This window comes from Gallus gallus, chromosome 3 (genome assembly GCF_016699485.2).
Source record: "Gallus gallus isolate bGalGal1 chromosome 3, bGalGal1.mat.broiler.GRCg7b, whole genome shotgun sequence".
Lineage (NCBI taxonomy): Eukaryota > Metazoa > Chordata > Aves > Galliformes > Phasianidae > Gallus > Gallus gallus.
In genome coordinates this window covers 45,817,029-45,835,238 of record NC_052534.1, presented here as the reverse complement: position 1 = coordinate 45,835,238, position 18,210 = coordinate 45,817,029, and the positions used below count along the sequence as shown (strand labels likewise).

General features: G+C 39.2%; 1 protein-coding gene across 14 annotated transcripts in view; it reads right to left on the bottom strand.

Annotated features, from left to right (window-relative positions):
- UTRN (utrophin) overlaps positions 1–18,210 on the bottom strand; it is a 348,963-nt gene that overhangs the window by 127,303 nt on the left and 203,450 nt on the right. For 2 of the 14 annotated variants that reach the window (XM_015284310.4, XM_015284311.4), the window contains exon 1: positions 3,561–3,761. The exons of 11 other annotated variants lie outside the window; for them this stretch is intronic. In XM_015284310.4, coding sequence (XP_015139796.2) covers positions 3,561–3,611 — 51 coding nt within the window. In that variant the 5' untranslated portion in view covers positions 3,612–3,761. Of the gene's footprint in view, positions 1–3,560; positions 3,762–3,934; positions 4,115–18,210 lie in introns of those variants that run through there. One more of the 14 variants, XM_046939081.1, reaches the window with a different exon arrangement.

Below are 18,210 nucleotides of genomic sequence, written 5' to 3'. Positions count from 1 at the left end.
CACAGAGCACACAGCAAACTGCTGTGGCTTTTGAGCTGCAAGAACACACACAGCAAACTGCTGTGGCTTCTGAACCATGTAAAGATCTTGAGAGGAGTTGGCAGGGCTTACGTTGACTAATCACAAGTGAAAAAATGGCTTGAAAACTGCATTTTCCCCAGAAAAGGAGACCCCCAGGCTCCTCAGGCTGTTCAGATGTGACAGTTTTGTATTTCTTCCATCCAGTACAAATCATGCTCATGACTACAACAGGACAGCACACTTGGTTCCGGTACAGGGAATTGCAAGTCCCTCAAGAATGACTCCCCATTTCCTTCACCGGCAGCGTACAAGTCAGCAAAGACATAGTTACAGAAATGCTGCATTTGCCTCTTTTATTTCTGACCTTTAAAAGTGATGACTGCTCAAAGTATCTGCAGAGAACTCTTCCAGCTGGAACAGCTGGAAAGCAAAACGTCAGTGCCAACCAAAGGACGTAACTGTAAGCCACAGACATCAGCCAGAACATCTTTCTTTGAGGTGTCACAGCAAGTGGCAGGGGAATGGATTTTTTTTGTTAATTTTTTTTTTTTTTTAATAGCAGACTGTATATTGAAGCAAATATGTTTTACCTGCTGCTGCCAACTGCAGTTGGGTACACTGCTGTGTCAGATGTTCCCTTTAGCCTCTGCTCCACTCAGAGCTTTTTATTTGCAGTACCTCTTACGGAAGGAGTAAGAATTAGGGCATGATTTGGGCATATGGAAGTGTCCACCGTGAAAGAGAAATGGGACTTCTATTGCTCTGTTCCTTGTGACGTTGGGGGTGCAAGAGAGGGATGTTCATGCAAAAATAGTTAAGTAGAAAAAGGAAAAAAAGTCTCTGAAGAATGCAGGTATTCATCTCCTCCAGAGACTCTCCTCTGGTTTTAGAAGAGTTCTGAAGTTGTAACTTTAGAAGGGCTTCATCCCATCTGCTTTATCAGAGGCCTGCAGTGGCAGTCTGCCTTCAAGCAATCAGTTTGTAACAAATTCACATTCAGAAGAGCAGTACGCATGCAGAACCCTTGGGCAGAATTGCCATTACCATAAATCCACCATTGGCAGAAGCATATATATCGGCAATTAAACCTCTCCAAGATGTCACATGCAGACCACACTGCCTATCGCTACAGTCATTGTGAGCAGAGCATAAGTTCAAAGCAATTCAGAAAAGTTTAGATACAACAGAAACTTGATGGCTACTCAAACTGTCAGATAATTCAGGAGGAAAGAAAAAAAAAACTTTGAATGAAAAAACCATTCTGGGATATTTTTACAACTAATTTTGACATGTTTCTACTATCAAAAACTTTGCACAGCAACTTCAAATTTCCAAAAAGCTGACTCGACCTGCAATTAAAACTTACAGATAAACAGGTATCGTGTGGTGTGGGTAAGAATTCATTTCACTGCAAGAATATTGACGCACTTATGGGCTGAGAAAGCCAGCAAGCATTTGACAACCTGTGTGGCTCCATCATATGGTACTGACTGAACATCTGAGGAGCATCATAAATCCATTAATACTAATTCCAGCAGTCACATAATTGAGACTGGGTGAAGCCAAATAGGCGCTGCCCACTCAAGTGTAATGTGACTCTGCTTTTGCATAGGAAAGGAGTGTCATGCAAACTTCTGCAAATGCCATCTGGCTTCTGCATTACGACCACAAACAGCACTCGTAATTCTCTCCTTACAACATGCATTAACAAATCCAGAAAGTTAAAGCAGCCAGGATTGCTCTCATAATGGTGTTTCTCCTGGCAGCAAAGTCCTTAGTAAGAAAGAACAGGATGAGTGTGTGGGGAATCATGGAGGGAGAGATGAAGTGGGGGGAAGGAGAGAAATTTGATCAAAAAAAAAAAAAATTGCTCAATAAGAGCAATTAGAATTTGAGATTGAAATTCACCAATTATGTTAACTTTCTTCTCAAGCACCAAAGCATCCTCCACCTTACAAACTTAACCACAAGACACCAAAATGACACAGGAAGGCTAAAGCGAGAATCTATGGCAGCTGTGAGATCTGTAAGCTACACTTACATTGAGAATTCCTACAAACAATCCCTTTGAAAACAAATAGAATAAGAATACTCAAATCACATGGGAGAACGCAGAATCTGTAATGCCAAGATTTGTACAGGCCAAAAACAATTAGATACACTGGTTTCTAAACTCCTGTCTTAACCATGTCATAAAGAATCTCAAAGACTCCAGTATGCATCTTAATCTTTAAAGGCTAACAACAGCAACTACAAGAGAACATTGAAACCCAGCTGTCAGACTGGGAAAGAGAAATTACAGTGTTAGTTGTCACAAATGTTGTCATCTGTTATTTATAGCTACTTTTGGAAAAAAAGTAATGTTGGTGGGATACTACACAATACCTGTCTCATTACCTCCAAAATTTGCTTCTGTATGAATGGAAGAATAATACAGCAAAACAAAACAAAACAAAAAACAAAACCACCCAACACCACCAGACCAGTCTGTAACAGTCTTCTGAGGACACAGGGTTATCATGATTCTGAAATTAACTAAAATTGATACAACAAACGCAGAACAGAAAAAAAACCCTGCAGCTTGATTTTGTTTCATGAAGCATTTAGATTCAATTAGTAATATCCACTGAACCACTTTCATGTGGTCAGTGCTGATTTGTATTCAAATATCACACTAAAATTTTAATTTTTAAGGTAGAAAGCCACAGAATCATTCTTTATAATCTGCACTTGGGCTTTGTGATCACAACTTCTTTAATCTTAATTTGTAAATGAACTACCACATACTTTGCTAAAGACTCCAGTCTTGCATGGCACAGGAAGATTATGTGTAAATATACTACTTTTATATATTTGTTTGTGTGTGTATATATATGTATGTGTGTGCATATTTATATATACAGATATGTAAAGCCAAGCTAAAGATTGCTGCAAATGTATGATACGGGTTTCATCAGAAGTGTTGTCAACTAAATGAAATCAATCTGCTTCTGAGAAGCCTCATGTCCTTCACTAATCAATGTAATCACTACAAAGCCAAGCCTCCTGCCTCTTAGCATCATTGCTACCAAATTTCCTGGTAATAACTAGATGAGTAAAAGTAGAATAGATGAAAAGATGAGAAAAGTGTCACACTTATGGGATGTTATTCTACTGATAAATGCCATCATGAGATGTTTCTATTTCACTATGATAACGTTCAACTATATTTAATAGCAATTCATAAAGCACTTTATGTCAATAGCGAAGTAAGGTCACAAGCATCCTGGAAAGCCCCCCTCTACTCTTGGCTTCTCAAAGGCCAAATTTCTCTATCATTTCCTTTAAAAAAAGGGATGATCACAGTTAGAGCAAACACTCCCAAACTAACTCTGTAGAATCTGGAATGGGAAAGAAAGAAGCACTGTATTTTCTCAGATGGGTCCTATGAGGACCTAAACACCAACACATAAAAACTCCCAAGTTCAACATGCACCTGTCCTTTCTACTATACATTTTTAAAAGACATAGCCAAGTATATGACACCTTGAATATCATACCTTTTCAAATTTCGTCAGCAGCTCACGTAAGCTGAAGTTCAGGCCAATCATGATCAAATGTCCCTCGAAGCCTACATTTTCCTAGCAGGTCTTCCAAGCCGCATCTCTAGCCTTCAGAAAGTCTCTCTTTTTCAGCCTATACTGTCTCAAACCTCTCTGGAAGCTGCTGTATGTATCTTTTTCCCAGGCTACTCTTCCCCTGGGGAAGTTCACACAGCAACATGGTAGCTAGCAGCCCCCTGGTTCCCGTTCCTTCCCAGGGGCTGGGCAAGTGAGTGTGAGCCAGGCGACTCTCTTCGTGAGGTCAGCCTGGCCCCATGGGGTTGGGAGGATCTGCTCGTCACTGCACCAGGCCAGGACTGTCTCCAGCTCACCTCAGAAATGGCACGTGAGCTCCAAAGTATTTCTTGAAGGCCACAAGCTTGACGTTTGGTCTCAGTCACCGCGAACAAGAGAAGCTGTGCTTGGCTGGTGAGCGCAGGGAGGAGAACAAATTACTTCCATGTTGCTCCACTCAGGAAAAAAAAGATCCCCAGAGAAACTTCTGCTTACAGGAAGCACCAACAGCAGGCTCTTCAAAGAAGAAGAACTGAGATGAGGCACACTTCAGCCCAGGACCTGACAGGAGGCCACTTCTCACTCTGCCTTCCTTGCAGCCAGCCCCCAGAAAGATACTTTGATGGTAATGGCCACACCAGCTCCAGGCTTTCCCCACTGACCTGTTCTGCTTTGCCAGGGGGATGCTGCACTTCAGAACAGCTAAGACCCATTAAAAAAAGCTTAGAAGTTGCATCCTTCATGTCATCAAAACAAAACAAAACATCTCCAGCAACGGATCACACTGAAACCCCAAAAGCCTTCACTGGGAAACTCCTCCTTTGGTCCTGGTGGCTCTGGCAGCTATGCAGTGATCTATTTCCAGCGTTTGTTTATTATTTTAATCAGCATCCTCCCTTCCACCAGCCCTGGTGCCGCTCTCAGCCAAGCGCACTCCCTCTTCCTGGAGGCCTCCCCACTGCAAAGCCACCTCTGCAATGCCCTCAACCGCAAATCCTCACGCACCTCTCCTCGCTCGCCCTTATCCCTTCCTGTCAAAGGGAAGAGTGCCTATTTTGTCGCTAAACAGACTGTAAAAGCTGTAAAAGCAACCGGCGCTCCAGAAAGCCTCCAACAGCTCCCTCATTACCCAGGACTCACCATATGCAGATTGTTTTTGTGTGAGGCCTTTGCTGGCCTTTCAGTGGGAAACCTGACACCTGGAGGCTGGCTACTAGGAAATCACTCCGGTTTAAAGCATTCCCACTCGAAAAAGCGTATGTGCATGAGAAGGCCTATTTAAGCTACTAATGTTTTCCGTACAACCACACATTACTCAACTGCCAGGGGAAAAAAAAAAAAAAAAGAGAAAGCTTCAGCAATAGTTGCCAGCAAGTCAGAAACTCTGTAGTTAGAAGCAAACCAACCAACCCTTTGCGAAATCTGGTCCTATGACCATATGGGAATCATGTGCTACTTTTACTTTCTTTTTAATTTGCTGAACTTTCATTTGAAGTGCCAGTAAAGTCACTAATGACAAAATTGTCTTTAAAATTATTCTCATCTAGAGGATTATACTGATCTGGTTAGTATGGTCAGGGTTTTAAGAATCAACCTTGTAGAAGTTTACTGGCAGTGGCAGGATTTTCATTTTACTTGTACTTTGCAGCACGCCTGTATGATTTGCATGGGCACATTTTGCAAACTACAGAAGTGCTTGCAAAATAAACAGAGAAGAGCTTCCCGAATGAAGAACGCAGAACTAGAATCCTGCTGCCTCGCTGATGGGTGATGTCAAGCTGTCTAAATGTATTCCACTGCTTATGAAAGGAAAAATCCCAATTATGAATGCAGTACTAGTTAATCCTGCAACAATTGCATTTATGACCCAAATGTTGCTTAATCTCATACAAGTTCTCCTTTGCACACCGACTACCAGCATTTGTTAAACATTTATTCACCGATACTTCCCCCAGAACTTCCCAGCCAGTGAGTAAGACAGCTAGCACACCATGGAGCTGCAGTTTCTGATTTACTTTTCTGTGTTCTGTACTTCCCATAAAAACTGTATATTAAGCCTCAGAAGAATTAAAAATCCTATCTAAAGGAAAGAATCTTTCATTCAATTTAACATCTGTTAAAGACTTATTCCAATCTACACAAATTCATCACACAACAAACCCCAAACAAACCCTACAGACCCTAAGTGATTAACAATCTTGCAGGGCTGTGAACTCCCTAGTTTACGCAAAGTTCATGCATTAATGATGGCAGCAGCTAAGCAGCTGCAGCCCTGTGCCAGCAGGAACCAACAAATATGGTGCCTGGACTTCTTGAAGTTCCTAGCCACTGGCCACGTATCTGGGGAAGCACACAATAGTGCAGTTTTACCTCCTTTAGTGGGTAAGGTCACTCAGTCTTGCTCACTCCAATCACACGGGATAAAAATGCATCATTGGGAATATTTTTAAATTAAAATAAGCATAGGATCCTGCCTAGATCCCCAAACATTGATTGTCTTGCGTATTTTCTTTCCCATAATACATTTTCCACAAATAGGAATTTCAAAACCTGCATAACCCTGCACTGTTAATGCATTTGATACATTGGTGCACATGATCATGTACTTGGGAACACTTTATTACATTTTGATATTAACCTAGTTTGGTGCATTTTCTCTAAAATCTGAAATAACAACATAAAACTGGATAGTAATATGAACAGCTAATTGCACTTTCTATCCATCGGTAGTTCTACTAATTGCAGCCTGCGAAACGCAAGGACCATCAACTGAAAAGTACTTTTATCCATATTGCAAAAAGCACAGAGATACAATCACGTGATTGCTCACAACTGTTTTTTTATGAATTCTGCTCTGAACTGCATGTCCAGCAGATCCAGGCTTAAGAGCTTCCTCATTAACCAAGACTTAATGAAGAAATGATAAAACCAATAGTAGAACGCTACATCTAAAAACTTAGTACAGCAAAGAATCTTTTTGTAACAAATCCAATTTTTTATCATAAGTAAATCCAGTAGTAACTGAATGATAGGGGACTGCAAACACATGAATGTTGAAAGTCAGTGAAACCAACACTGGTTAAGAAAGAAAAAAACCTTACTCCACTGCTTCCGGATGGAAAAAAAAAATACCTGATCAACTTTGACATGGTATGAAGCTCTTAGAACTCTGAAGCTGAATTTCAGAAAGGATAAAAGTAATACAGATAGCCTCTCTGCAAAACAAAATTACTTACATGCAAAGATCCCATAAAAAATTGCTTCATACTTAAGATATGATGCCAAGAAAACTGTCATAGTAAGCACAATTTCACAAAGGACAAGAAAAGTTTTTTTTCTAGAAGAAAAGTGCAAAAATCAACGGGAGCAAAAATGTTAAGACTGAACGACACAGGTTGTATATACACTAAGCATACATATATTTTATATAACTCACAACAATGAAAAGATTAAAAGAATAGTTCCCGTTTTGTAAGACTTAGATGTGAATGATGCAGGGGTCAATAGGTGGTTGCAACAAATCAATACACTCTGGTTTCTCTTGAGAGATGCACCTCCAGGCAGGAACACAAAAAATTCACTTGTTCAAAAGCACTGTGGTATTTTCATCAGCCTTACAAAATGCATGGTGTTAACTTGTCCAGAAATGGAAGGAGAGCTGCCTCCTCCCTTCTGCGGAGGATGAGCATTTATGTTACGGAGTTAACAGGCAGCCCAAACAAGTTCTTCCCCACACAGAAGCTCACTATCAGCAAAGCCCAATGCATAAGTTTCTAAGAAGAGCTCTTCCAGCACTGCCCTGCTGCTAACCTCTGCCAGAAGGCAGATACTCCATTGACACAGTACCCCAAGGACCAAGAATTTGTCAAGACAGATGGACAAATTGAGCTGCTACAATAAAGAAGTAGTAGCACCATGAAAGTCACATAAACACAACTTCTCAGATTTCCTCTTAATTTAGATATCTATTACAGTGGTGATCGCAATGCTGATTATGAATTACATGAAAGGGTTTGCAGTATCCCTGGAGCACAACGCTGAAGCATCGCACTGGTGCCTTTCTTTCTGTCCTTAAAGAGTAAAGGGAATCAGTTTGCCACAGAAAAGCATTTTTAGAGTGGCAAGGCCTATTCAATATTCAATGTATTCAGTGGCAGTCCCACAATAGGTAAGCACAGAAAGGAAGTGGCCTTCCTCAAAATAAGAAGTATGAGACAGGACATTAAAACTCAAGAATGAAAGGTATTACAATCCAGATAAGATAATGCATTCCTGAGGACAGGAAATGATACGTTGCCATGAAAGGGTAGTAAAGGACTTGCTGGTGATTTTTCTCCTCTTATTTTTGACTTGTTCGGACAATACATGGCATTCAGCATTCTGAACTACAAGTGATTTTCTAACTTTTTGAAACTAACAGCTGTATGGTTTAATTTCTTTGCACTTCCTAGAGACATCCATCACTAAAAGCAGAATATTGGAAATGTACTCAGAAAACACACATTGAAATATCTCATACTTGGGCTATATCGCAAAGAGATCAGAAATTAAAGGGAAACATGCAGGGAAGTACTGCTAAAGCATACCAGGCACAGAGCCACTGCAAAATTCACTGTAGAAGAGATTCAGACTTGAATCCCACTGAGAGGATTGATCTGAACATAAAGGTTTAAATATGATCCTGACTGACAAAATGAGGGAAGAAGCAAGAAGTATGGAGGAAGATTGGCTTTCGTGCCAGGCAGGGATTTCATTATCAGGTTGCTCCTTTCTAAATATTACTGGTGACTGAAAAAAATGTTCCTGTTGATTGACAGTCTGTAAAAAAGTTTAATGAGTCTTCCTCTAAGACTGTCAGTTGCCTGCCCCCCGGTTTTCCCCTCTTCAGGTGTAATACCTGTGCTTGCTTGCAATAACCACATCAGATAGAATTAAAAATAGATTGTAATTAAAAAAAAAAAATTAAACCACATATTTCAGTCTTTTCCCAACTATTTTCTTTTCAATGGCATTAGACTCAAGTACCTAACCACAATACAGTGCTATAACAGCTACATGGCATAAATTGTCATTTTGCTACAACGCAAGGATAAGCAGCCAAGCAAAAAAACATTTCATAAGTCTGAATATATATAATTTTATTCTCTACCTTATCCTACACTCTCAGTCAACTGAGTAACTTCATATTGCAGGAGAAAGTGCCACCTGGATCTACTGTGAGTTTTGTTTTTTAAAGCCACAGAGATTTGGACCATCTCTACTCCCTGCAAACTCCAAGCTCAGCCATTAATATTTGCTTTATCTGTTATCTTTTGTGCCATGAACATTTAATTCTGTATTTGGATACTGGCCAGTCATTTGCTGCATAAAAAACAAATGCATTTTGAATTTCTAGCATAACCATTATGATAATCTTCTGCATTTTAAGAATACAAAATAAGCAGTTTGTGTTATTTGAACTTTTGACTTTGGAGTCAGCATACCTATAATGTATTTATAGATAAATATGCTTTTATCAATTTTAACATGCTATACTGGAACAGCCATAAAAAAAAATATACGTCCATACTATCAGTGATGCTTAAAGACTTCATCTTTGATACTTCTGAATATGGAATGAAGTGGTAAGAAATCACCTTCCCCCTGCACAGGGCAACTAAGGAAGGCGGCTTACTGTGGCTTTTAAAAGTCACAGCAAATTCTTTTTGCCACTCAGCTATCCACCCCTCGGTACCCAGTGGGCATTATGATTTTTAAATTTATAATTGCCTCCAGGCATCCAAGCTCCACAGCATACTTCCTCCTTATACCTATGACAGTTGTGCTGAAAAGGAAGCATAACTGAGACCAGTATGCTTACACCTGCTGGATTTCTCCTTTTTGAACATTATCCTATTAAGCACATTTGGCACATCTTTTCCCTGGAGTAAGCTCCCAGTGACTGCTCTGGCATTCGACGCTCATCATCTTGACTTTGTCCTGAAAAGAACTTGGATGTAATAATGACTTTGCATAGCTATCAAGGAGTACAGGGAAATACAGTTAAAAACCTAAGATAAGACAATTGAAATAGCAGGCAATTTCAACTAACTTGACTGTATTCAACCCCCTAACATATATCTAGGTATGAGTTTACTTTTTATTCTAACCTTTGTATACATATGGTAGCTAGATGAACATTCTTCTTCCTATTTATTTCAGAATCCCCTTTCAAGATTAAGTCCTGTGAAGAAAAAGTAACTCATTTGGTTACTACCAAAGTCAGTAATAGCTTCACTGATGAGGAAAATAGTTAAAGCTTAATTTCATTAATCAAGCAGACATCAAGCAATTAGGACATAGAACTCCAGCATCATCATGGGCCAGAAAATCAAATAAGCACTACCAACCCATAATTAGTCACAAAAAAAACCCTTTGCATCTTCTGGGCAACTTTGTTTCATTCCTTCTGCAAAAAGCTCTTTTGCAACAGCAAAAAATGTTGCTTTCATTCCAAACTGCTCCTGGTGTTGGATTTGCCATTAGACTTCAGACCACGCTGCAGCATTAAGCTCTACAGACAATATGTAAAATCACTTCCAATACACTCTCAAGATAGAAGAGATTATGAGAAATACACACCTTGAAATTTCTAGGAAATTCACATTTCAACTCTGGTCACAAAAGCTCATGAACATGAAGGTGATCTTACAGCTTCAACACGCACATAACAAACACCCTTTTCAAACTGCAAGACATGTTCCGGTTCAGTTATTACCTCTTGGTTTTTTATTTTTTACCCATCATCATCTCAGCATCAACATCTCAAAGATAGGTTAGAAAGGTAGGAAACCAGCAGATAGCACAAATAATATGCTCTGTTCGTAAAGAATTAGAAGATGGATGAGACTCACAGGTTTATTAACTTCACACTAAATAGTCATAAGTATGTATAATAGAGCCAATTTAAGGCAATCACTGATGATGAAGTGAATGCACACTGAAATTAATTGGTGAGCAGCAGAAAGCAAGACCGTTCTTACAATTGTTAGACAAGGCAAACTACAAGTACTACCTTTTTTTTTTTTTTTTTTAATTTAAGGTAACTAACAGCCAAATGAAGTAAACATGACTACATTTTTCCTGTTCAACAGCCATCAAGCAGAACTTCAAATATTTTATGCATTAGGAGGAGGAACAATTAGATGCTTTGGGAGTCACTGGGCTTTCTCTTTCTGAATCGTTTTAGTATTTGGATTGTTCCTATTTAGATTGTCTGCTTTATGTTGTACATAATTTCTTTACCTCCATCTCCACTTGACAAAGAACACTTAGTATGATTTTTTAATTTTTAACTGACATTAACGTGTATAAATAATAAATCATTAAGTAGTACAGCTAATGTAAAAAAACCTTTAAAAAAAATAATCTAGGTTTTAATCAAAGACCACAAATGTTCATTCGAATTAAGAGATTAAATTATTCTATTTTGTACCTGACACAAAAGCGGGTAGAATCTTTTACATGATCAGTGCCTGCAACTCAACCACATGAAAGAAACAGAAGTGAGACTTCCAATGCATGAATGTCAGTTCTTCTATCCATACCTTTTTATACATGCATGTAATAAGTGATTTAATCAGTGAGTCAAAGACAAAAAAAATGTAATGCAACATTTGGGTTAACGAAGAAAAGGTAGAGTCCAAGTTGCTCAGATCCTGTTAAAAACACCTTTGCTTCTAAATGAAAATGAGTTTACAGAGCAGTTATAAAGCACTACAGTCATAAACTGAAAGCACAGACAAGCCTCTCACAGACAAAAACCTTAAAATTTAAGTACAGTACATGTGACTTATCGGAAGACATCAAGGGAGCAAGACACTATGTTTTATTATTGCTGGATTTTAAATCTTATCCCCACATTGATGCTTCTACAAGCATCTCTATTGCAACGATTGAATGGCAAATATGTAATCTTCACTTTAGACACATTGGGGTTTTTTTTGCTTTTTGTTTCCTCATTATTTTTTTTAACTGCTCAATAATTCAATTTCTGATGATTATTTCCAGCATTTATCAAGTAAGAAATGAATATAAAGCCACATTAAGAAGCATCAATTTAAATACAACTTCCAAAACCACAGCACTGAACCACTCCCCCTTCCAGTTTCTTTCAAGGTTCTATATGCAATTGCTAGTAGCAAAGTCATGTTTTCAAGGGTTAAATTGGCAAAATGCTCCTATTTTTCAGGGTTTTTTTCCCCCATTTGTTTTTAGCTTTCTGAATACTGTGCAGCCCTTCAGTCCCCCCTCTCCTTCCCCAGTAGCACGTGGAAGAGAGATAAGAAGGTCTTGTCCCAAACCCTGGTTTTAGGGGCCAGACTCCAGTGAAGAGAGTTACCTCCCTCAGAGCTCAGCAGGGTTACAGACACGATCAAAGCCATCCCAGAGCCTGCAGTAATGATTAACGTCTGGTCTAAAACTAAGTTTTCTCTTGGATAACTTATTCCAATAACCACAGACAGTTTAATGGACTCATTTTCTGGCTAAAGACTACCCCTTGCAAAGCCCAGAAAAGCAGCTGGGTGCCGAAGATAAAGTCTGTAACATCCGTAGACTTCATCCTTGGCACTTCTGAAGTCAGGACACCTCACTCCCTACCCCAAAAATGTCTCTCCTCCCCTAGGCTGGGGTGCTAGGATTAGCTGTGTTCCAGGGAATCCCAAACCCATTTTCGGGAAGGCGGAGAACTACAGTGAACATTGGCAGTGCCTTTTCACACTCAACAAGTTGCTGGCAGTAATTAATGTTTCAAAGGATGCATTGACAAAAGGCTTAAGAAGTGGAGCAAATCGTGTTTTTCGGTAGAAGGGAGAAGGAAGAAAGGGAACAGGAAATCTGTGATCATTTTCTTGTATATGCTCAAAATCAAAGTGATGAACAAAGGTCAAAACAGGCTGTGTTTCCCATCTCTGCCAGCCTCAGCGCCAGCCTTGTCCAGCATGCTGATGTGCGCAAGGATTGCTACTGCTGTGCTCTTGGACAGCACCGTGACTCCTTTGGCTGAGGCAAGGGGAGCCCAGCAGGTGAGCTCAGAAGGGGAGGAACACTTATGTAGGAAGGGAGTCTTCTGAGGACTCGCAGTACACTCACACAGAGGGATTTGGAACCTGCCACTGGGTTTCTCAGTGCTGCTGCTGCGAGCATGCTTTTCTTATGAAATACCCAATCTGACTACAGCTATTAAAGCGCCGAACCAGATTTCCTCGCAGAAAAAGGCTTATTATCTTTCTGCATGCTGTGCCATTTTGTCAACTAAGAGGCTCACGTAGAGATCTTATCAGTGTCCTGTTGACAAAAAGTAAAGAGCATTTACAATTGAAATTATGATAATATAATCTTTATTCTTGAAATAAAATGTAAGTTGCATTATCCATAACTGCAGCTTAAAGCCTTGGCTTGAACAAAAAGCTTATTTAAATACAGTATGCTCGAGGCTTCTCTAGTCCCATTTCATTACTTGTTACTTTAAAAGAAACAAATAGGTTTTCCAAATTCATTCAGGCAGAGCTTTCTTTGTTTAAGGATGGTCAGAAACTCGATTTCCACTGAATTATGATATACTTTCATTCTCATTTAAATGCCATTTTGAAGACAAGGTCTCCACCCGCTATTCAGAAATGCCCAAGTTTGTGCTGGAGGAGGGAAGTTGAGGATTTTCACATAGATGTGCAGAATTAAGGTTACAGTCAGCTTCACCACAACAAAACACACTGGGTTCTCCTTGCAGTATTTACAGTTCAACTCACATTGGCTTTTATCAAGCAAGCTCTCAAAGGTTTTTTGATTCTTTAGAACTTCTGCATGTTTTTAAGTCCCCATGCAGGAAGAAGGCAGAAGGGAAGCACACACAAAACAAAGATAAAACAGAAAGTTTCCATCAAGTTGTGGGAATGGACAAAGACAATCATGCTTGTCTCTGTGTGGAATAAACACATGCCAAAACAGATCTCCTATAGAACAACAATACAGACGACTGAGTGGTCCAGTAAGGTATGGCAGGCAGCACCCACGATGAGCACATACAATAACACACCCATCCAAACAGCTGTAAAAGGCTGAGGCACTTGCCCATTGCACTTCCTCTATTCCTGGCATGCTGCTGAGTACTGCTGTGGATGAAGGCAGAGGACTAAGTGTTCAGAGCTATACGTTTCCCACATCAGAAAAGGACTCTTCTAATGCAAGAGTTTCCACTTCAAAAGTTAACATCTGATCAGCCACCTGGGGATAACATGAAAGGCTCAACATGGAAAAAGGTAAGTACTCACTGCAAGTTGTGTAAAATGAACGAACGCCAGGAAGGAGAAAATGTGCAACACCAAAAACTTGTTCAGCTGAAGAAGAGCTCAGTGTCTTTAGCACATTAAATAAAATATAGCTATTAAACTTTCAGGCAAGAAAGAATGAGGATAACATGCAAGTTGTATTTATCTCTAAAATCTTTCTTAACCATATAACTTGATTGCTCTACATTTACCTATAAAAATACACTCCGTTAATTGAAGAAACTTGCCCAATATATTGAGCTGTATTACTGTTCTCTCATTAATTTAAAACAGCAGCAAAAAGAACCAAACAAAATTGATCTTATGCTTGCTAACCTAAGATGGAAATTACAGCCTTTCTTGCTAAGCCATTCTCTCTCTGAAAAGCAAATAAGAGATAACCAAACTTACTAGCCTGGAATAGGACCATCATGTCACTGGCATCTATGGATGATAACCATGGTTACGGATCAATGACAAACTACTCTCTTACTCTGCCTCCTAACTACTAAGTGACAAACAATATTCACATGTTTGTGCATACTATTTTTCTTTCTTCCATGCTTCCCACCCATACATAAAAGAGGGAACAAATTTGTAAAGGAGCAGATTTGTTATAAACAACCTTGGATCACATCAAGGGTGCTGAGTACTTGCAGCTCCCCTTGAGACTGTGGACCTTAAAGGCGATAAGTATCTCCACAAAGCCTAGTGTTTGTATAACTAAAGCTAAAATAAACACAAGTGAAATCCTGTTTGCAAGGAAATAAAGCCCATCAAAGAATGACATTCTGTAGTTTCAAAAAGGCAGAGCAAATGACAAATGCTTCTTTTTATTGTGTCAGATACTTCCAAAAACAAATAAGCCTTCACTGTTATTACTGCAACTTAACATCTGCTAAAGGAACCTCTCCTATCTAAGGGGCTGTGCATTTTCCTCTCAGTAAAAGCCATACTTTTGGATCTCCCAGCTCCCTTGGGTTCCAAGCACTGTGTTGGTTGCTGCCATCTCAGCAGGATGAGCACGTGAATTTGAACCTGAATGAAGAAGCTCTGAGCTCCCATCAGGATCCTACTGAAATTATGACAAGTCCTGCCACACATTAAAAAATAACCGGCAACACCAGTTCAATAGCATATGGGGCACAACATCAGGTATACTCACAGACAGCCCCCACTGCATGTGGCATGTCCACACAATGTTCCCCAAACAACTTTCTCAGGAATAGCAAGGTAACGTTAAAACAGACCTTCTGACAGTTTGTGTAATGCTTAACATTTAATGAAAACTTCTACAGAGTAACAGGAAAAAAAAAAAAGACCAATGACAAAAACATGAAAAGCTCTAATTTCTCAGAAGGGGGATTCAGGAGGATCAACAAATCGACGAGCTTCAGGACTTGAACACTTCTGTGAAGACCAAGCTATCTTACAGAGGACCAAAGCAAAAAACAGCAGACATAACTCATAAGTCTTAAATGTTTAAAGTTCATTTTCTCTTTACAAGCATCTTCTGTGCACCTAGGCACTGAAGGGAGGAGAGCAGCATTGGCAGTTTTGCTTTAAGGTCTTCGGGGAAAGTGGCTGTGCCCTACTTTGACAATAGCAGTTGCTGAGGCAAATTAGGTCTTTGACAGGGATAAAATGAAGTTCCACTGTTAGCACAAAAGGACTCCCATTGATTTTGGCCTCTTTCAGCTGATGTAAATAATCAGGTAAACATAAATTTGACAAGGAATAATTGCCGCCTTGTCTCTTACACGGTATACTCAAAAAGGCATTTAAAAAGCACCTTGAGCAGAGAGAAAAGGAGAAAGGAGAGCAGAGCCTGGGACAGTTCTCCTTTATTCAGCTCTGTTCTGCAATGTCACCTACAACCACATGACTATCTTTCAGTGAAAGGACAAAAAATCTTGGCGCCTGAAGCAGCAAGTTTGCAATTCCATGCTCTGATGGGCTCAATGAGCTCTTAATTCTGCCAAAAATGGAATTTATGAAGTTTCATTTCATTTACAGACAAGCTCATTTGAAACAATGGTGATCTGCAAGCACCGGACTCAGTGATGCACAACTCCTGATAAATTTGTCTCAAGCTTCCCTGAGCCCTGAGGGGAGCTCAGCTCATGTTCTTACAGCCTTTCTTAGTGACACAGGACTTGGTTTTCTTTAATGTCTTGTCCTGTATAGACAGGATTTTTCCACCACTCATCTCAAGTTCAACCTGGACATAGCAAGACTGCCACTGCTCCAGTGATATTAAAACAGCCCAACAGGACTCATCTTTATCAAGAGACAAGTACTGTATGCTGAGGCAGCAGTGACGTTACTCTCACATGACATGACACAGTCACCAGCCAAGTCCAGAATTAGACTGTATTTATTGTTACTTAATATAACAAAATTGGTGAAACTGGTTAACGGGAATGAAAGGAGAACCAGAATCCTTTCTAGAAAAAAGTGGATCATCATTATTTTATGAAACACAATTAGGGATCTTTATGATTTCATAAGATTTTACACCCACGTTCATTATTTCTTAACATCTCTTTAACAATCAAAAAATGGAGCAAAGCTCTACTGATTTCAGTCCAGCTGAAGTAGTAGCAATTAAAAAAAACCAACACCCTCCAATTGTCAGGGAAAGAAAACAGAGTTTATACCAGCTCTAAGGCTAGAAAGCAATAATGCCTGAAAAACATACAATTATGGAACATTTTAGTCTACAATTTCTCATGAATTCTAAGGGGTAAAGGGGATGATAAAGCGTAACAGTCCACCAGACAAGCTCATCTGACAATTTATATTTCTGTCCCTTCAAACAGAAATAGAATACCACATATCCCCATCAACTTGGAAGAGAGTTAAGCAAGGTGCTAGGTGAAAGTATACAGAAAATAAATTGGAAAGGTGACAGAATTCTGGCTGACATCTGCTTTTTCAGCGCTTGACAACATTTTGTTGTGAGTTCTTGTGATATCTCAGGCCAGATTCCAATCCTGAGAACTGATGTATCAAACAAGAAATATCTGACTACCAGAATTAATTTACCATCTGCAAAACACTTCAGTAGCTGTGGATGGAAGAGTCACTACTATTGCTATTTTTATTGAATAAGATAATCAAAGAATAAGATGTTCATGAAGACTTTGGTAACAAATTTTCGATTATTTGCTACATTTTCAGTACGCCTGAAAACGTTGTTATTATGGTAGAAGACTTACAAAAGAAAGCAAAACTGTCCCCAAGGATTTTCAAATATCAAGAATAAAAAGACTGTAAGAGAAAGGACCAGCAAAACCAACCAAATGGCATGTCCCTCATTAAGATTTATACATTTCAACAATGAATATTTCTTTTTTTAAAAAAACCTAAACACTTACTAGCATGACCCTTAGAAGACAAGAATATTCCAAACTTGTTTCAGTTTCCTTTTGTATTTAATTTACATGGTGATACTTGCAAGTGCCATGTAGCACTGTCAGAGCTCTTTGGATAAGCCAATATCCACTGGACACACAACTCTTTTTACTGCTGTTTTTTTTTTTTTTTTTCTTATCTTTTCAGGGTGGAAAAGATGGTTATGCTGATACACAGCTGTCCTTCCACAATGAAAATAACATGTCCAAACACCACACCCATGCTGCATAAACCCCAGTCAATGAGCACTATGTTTCCCATGTCACCATTTGCTGACATTCTGGACGGAGCAATGCATTTGGTGGTATCTAGATAAGCATTTGGCACTGTCTAAAATACCGTTCATCTTTTTTCTTAAATGACTGTCAAAATCTCCACTTGCAAAAATCCATGCGAACAACAGCAAGCAAGACAAATCAAAATATCTTTCAGAAATTGATACTTGCTTTGCAAAAGAAAGACTAAGATGAAAGACTAAATGAAAGATCAGACTAGGCTGTTCCCAACATTTAGCATGCTTACCTTAAAGCCAATGCTCAGTAGTGCAGCTCTAATAAAAATGGATAATCTCAGTTTTTAAAAGTATAAACAAACAAATAAAAAAAACCACCTGTTGAAACAACTGCAATATCACTGGGCTACAGGAACTATCTAAGCCAGTGACCAAAAAGTAGATGCACCAAACCGCTCAGAAAATTGCAACCCAGTAGTTTATTTTAAGGTATCAAAGGTGAATAATCAGCATAAGAACTGGAAAAGCAGATCAGATCTACAAATAGATATGAAACTAATAAAATTCAGTTGGTAGACCTTCAACCTATAAATTTAATTTTTGTATCGGTAACGTCTACACTGCCCTTCATAACAAA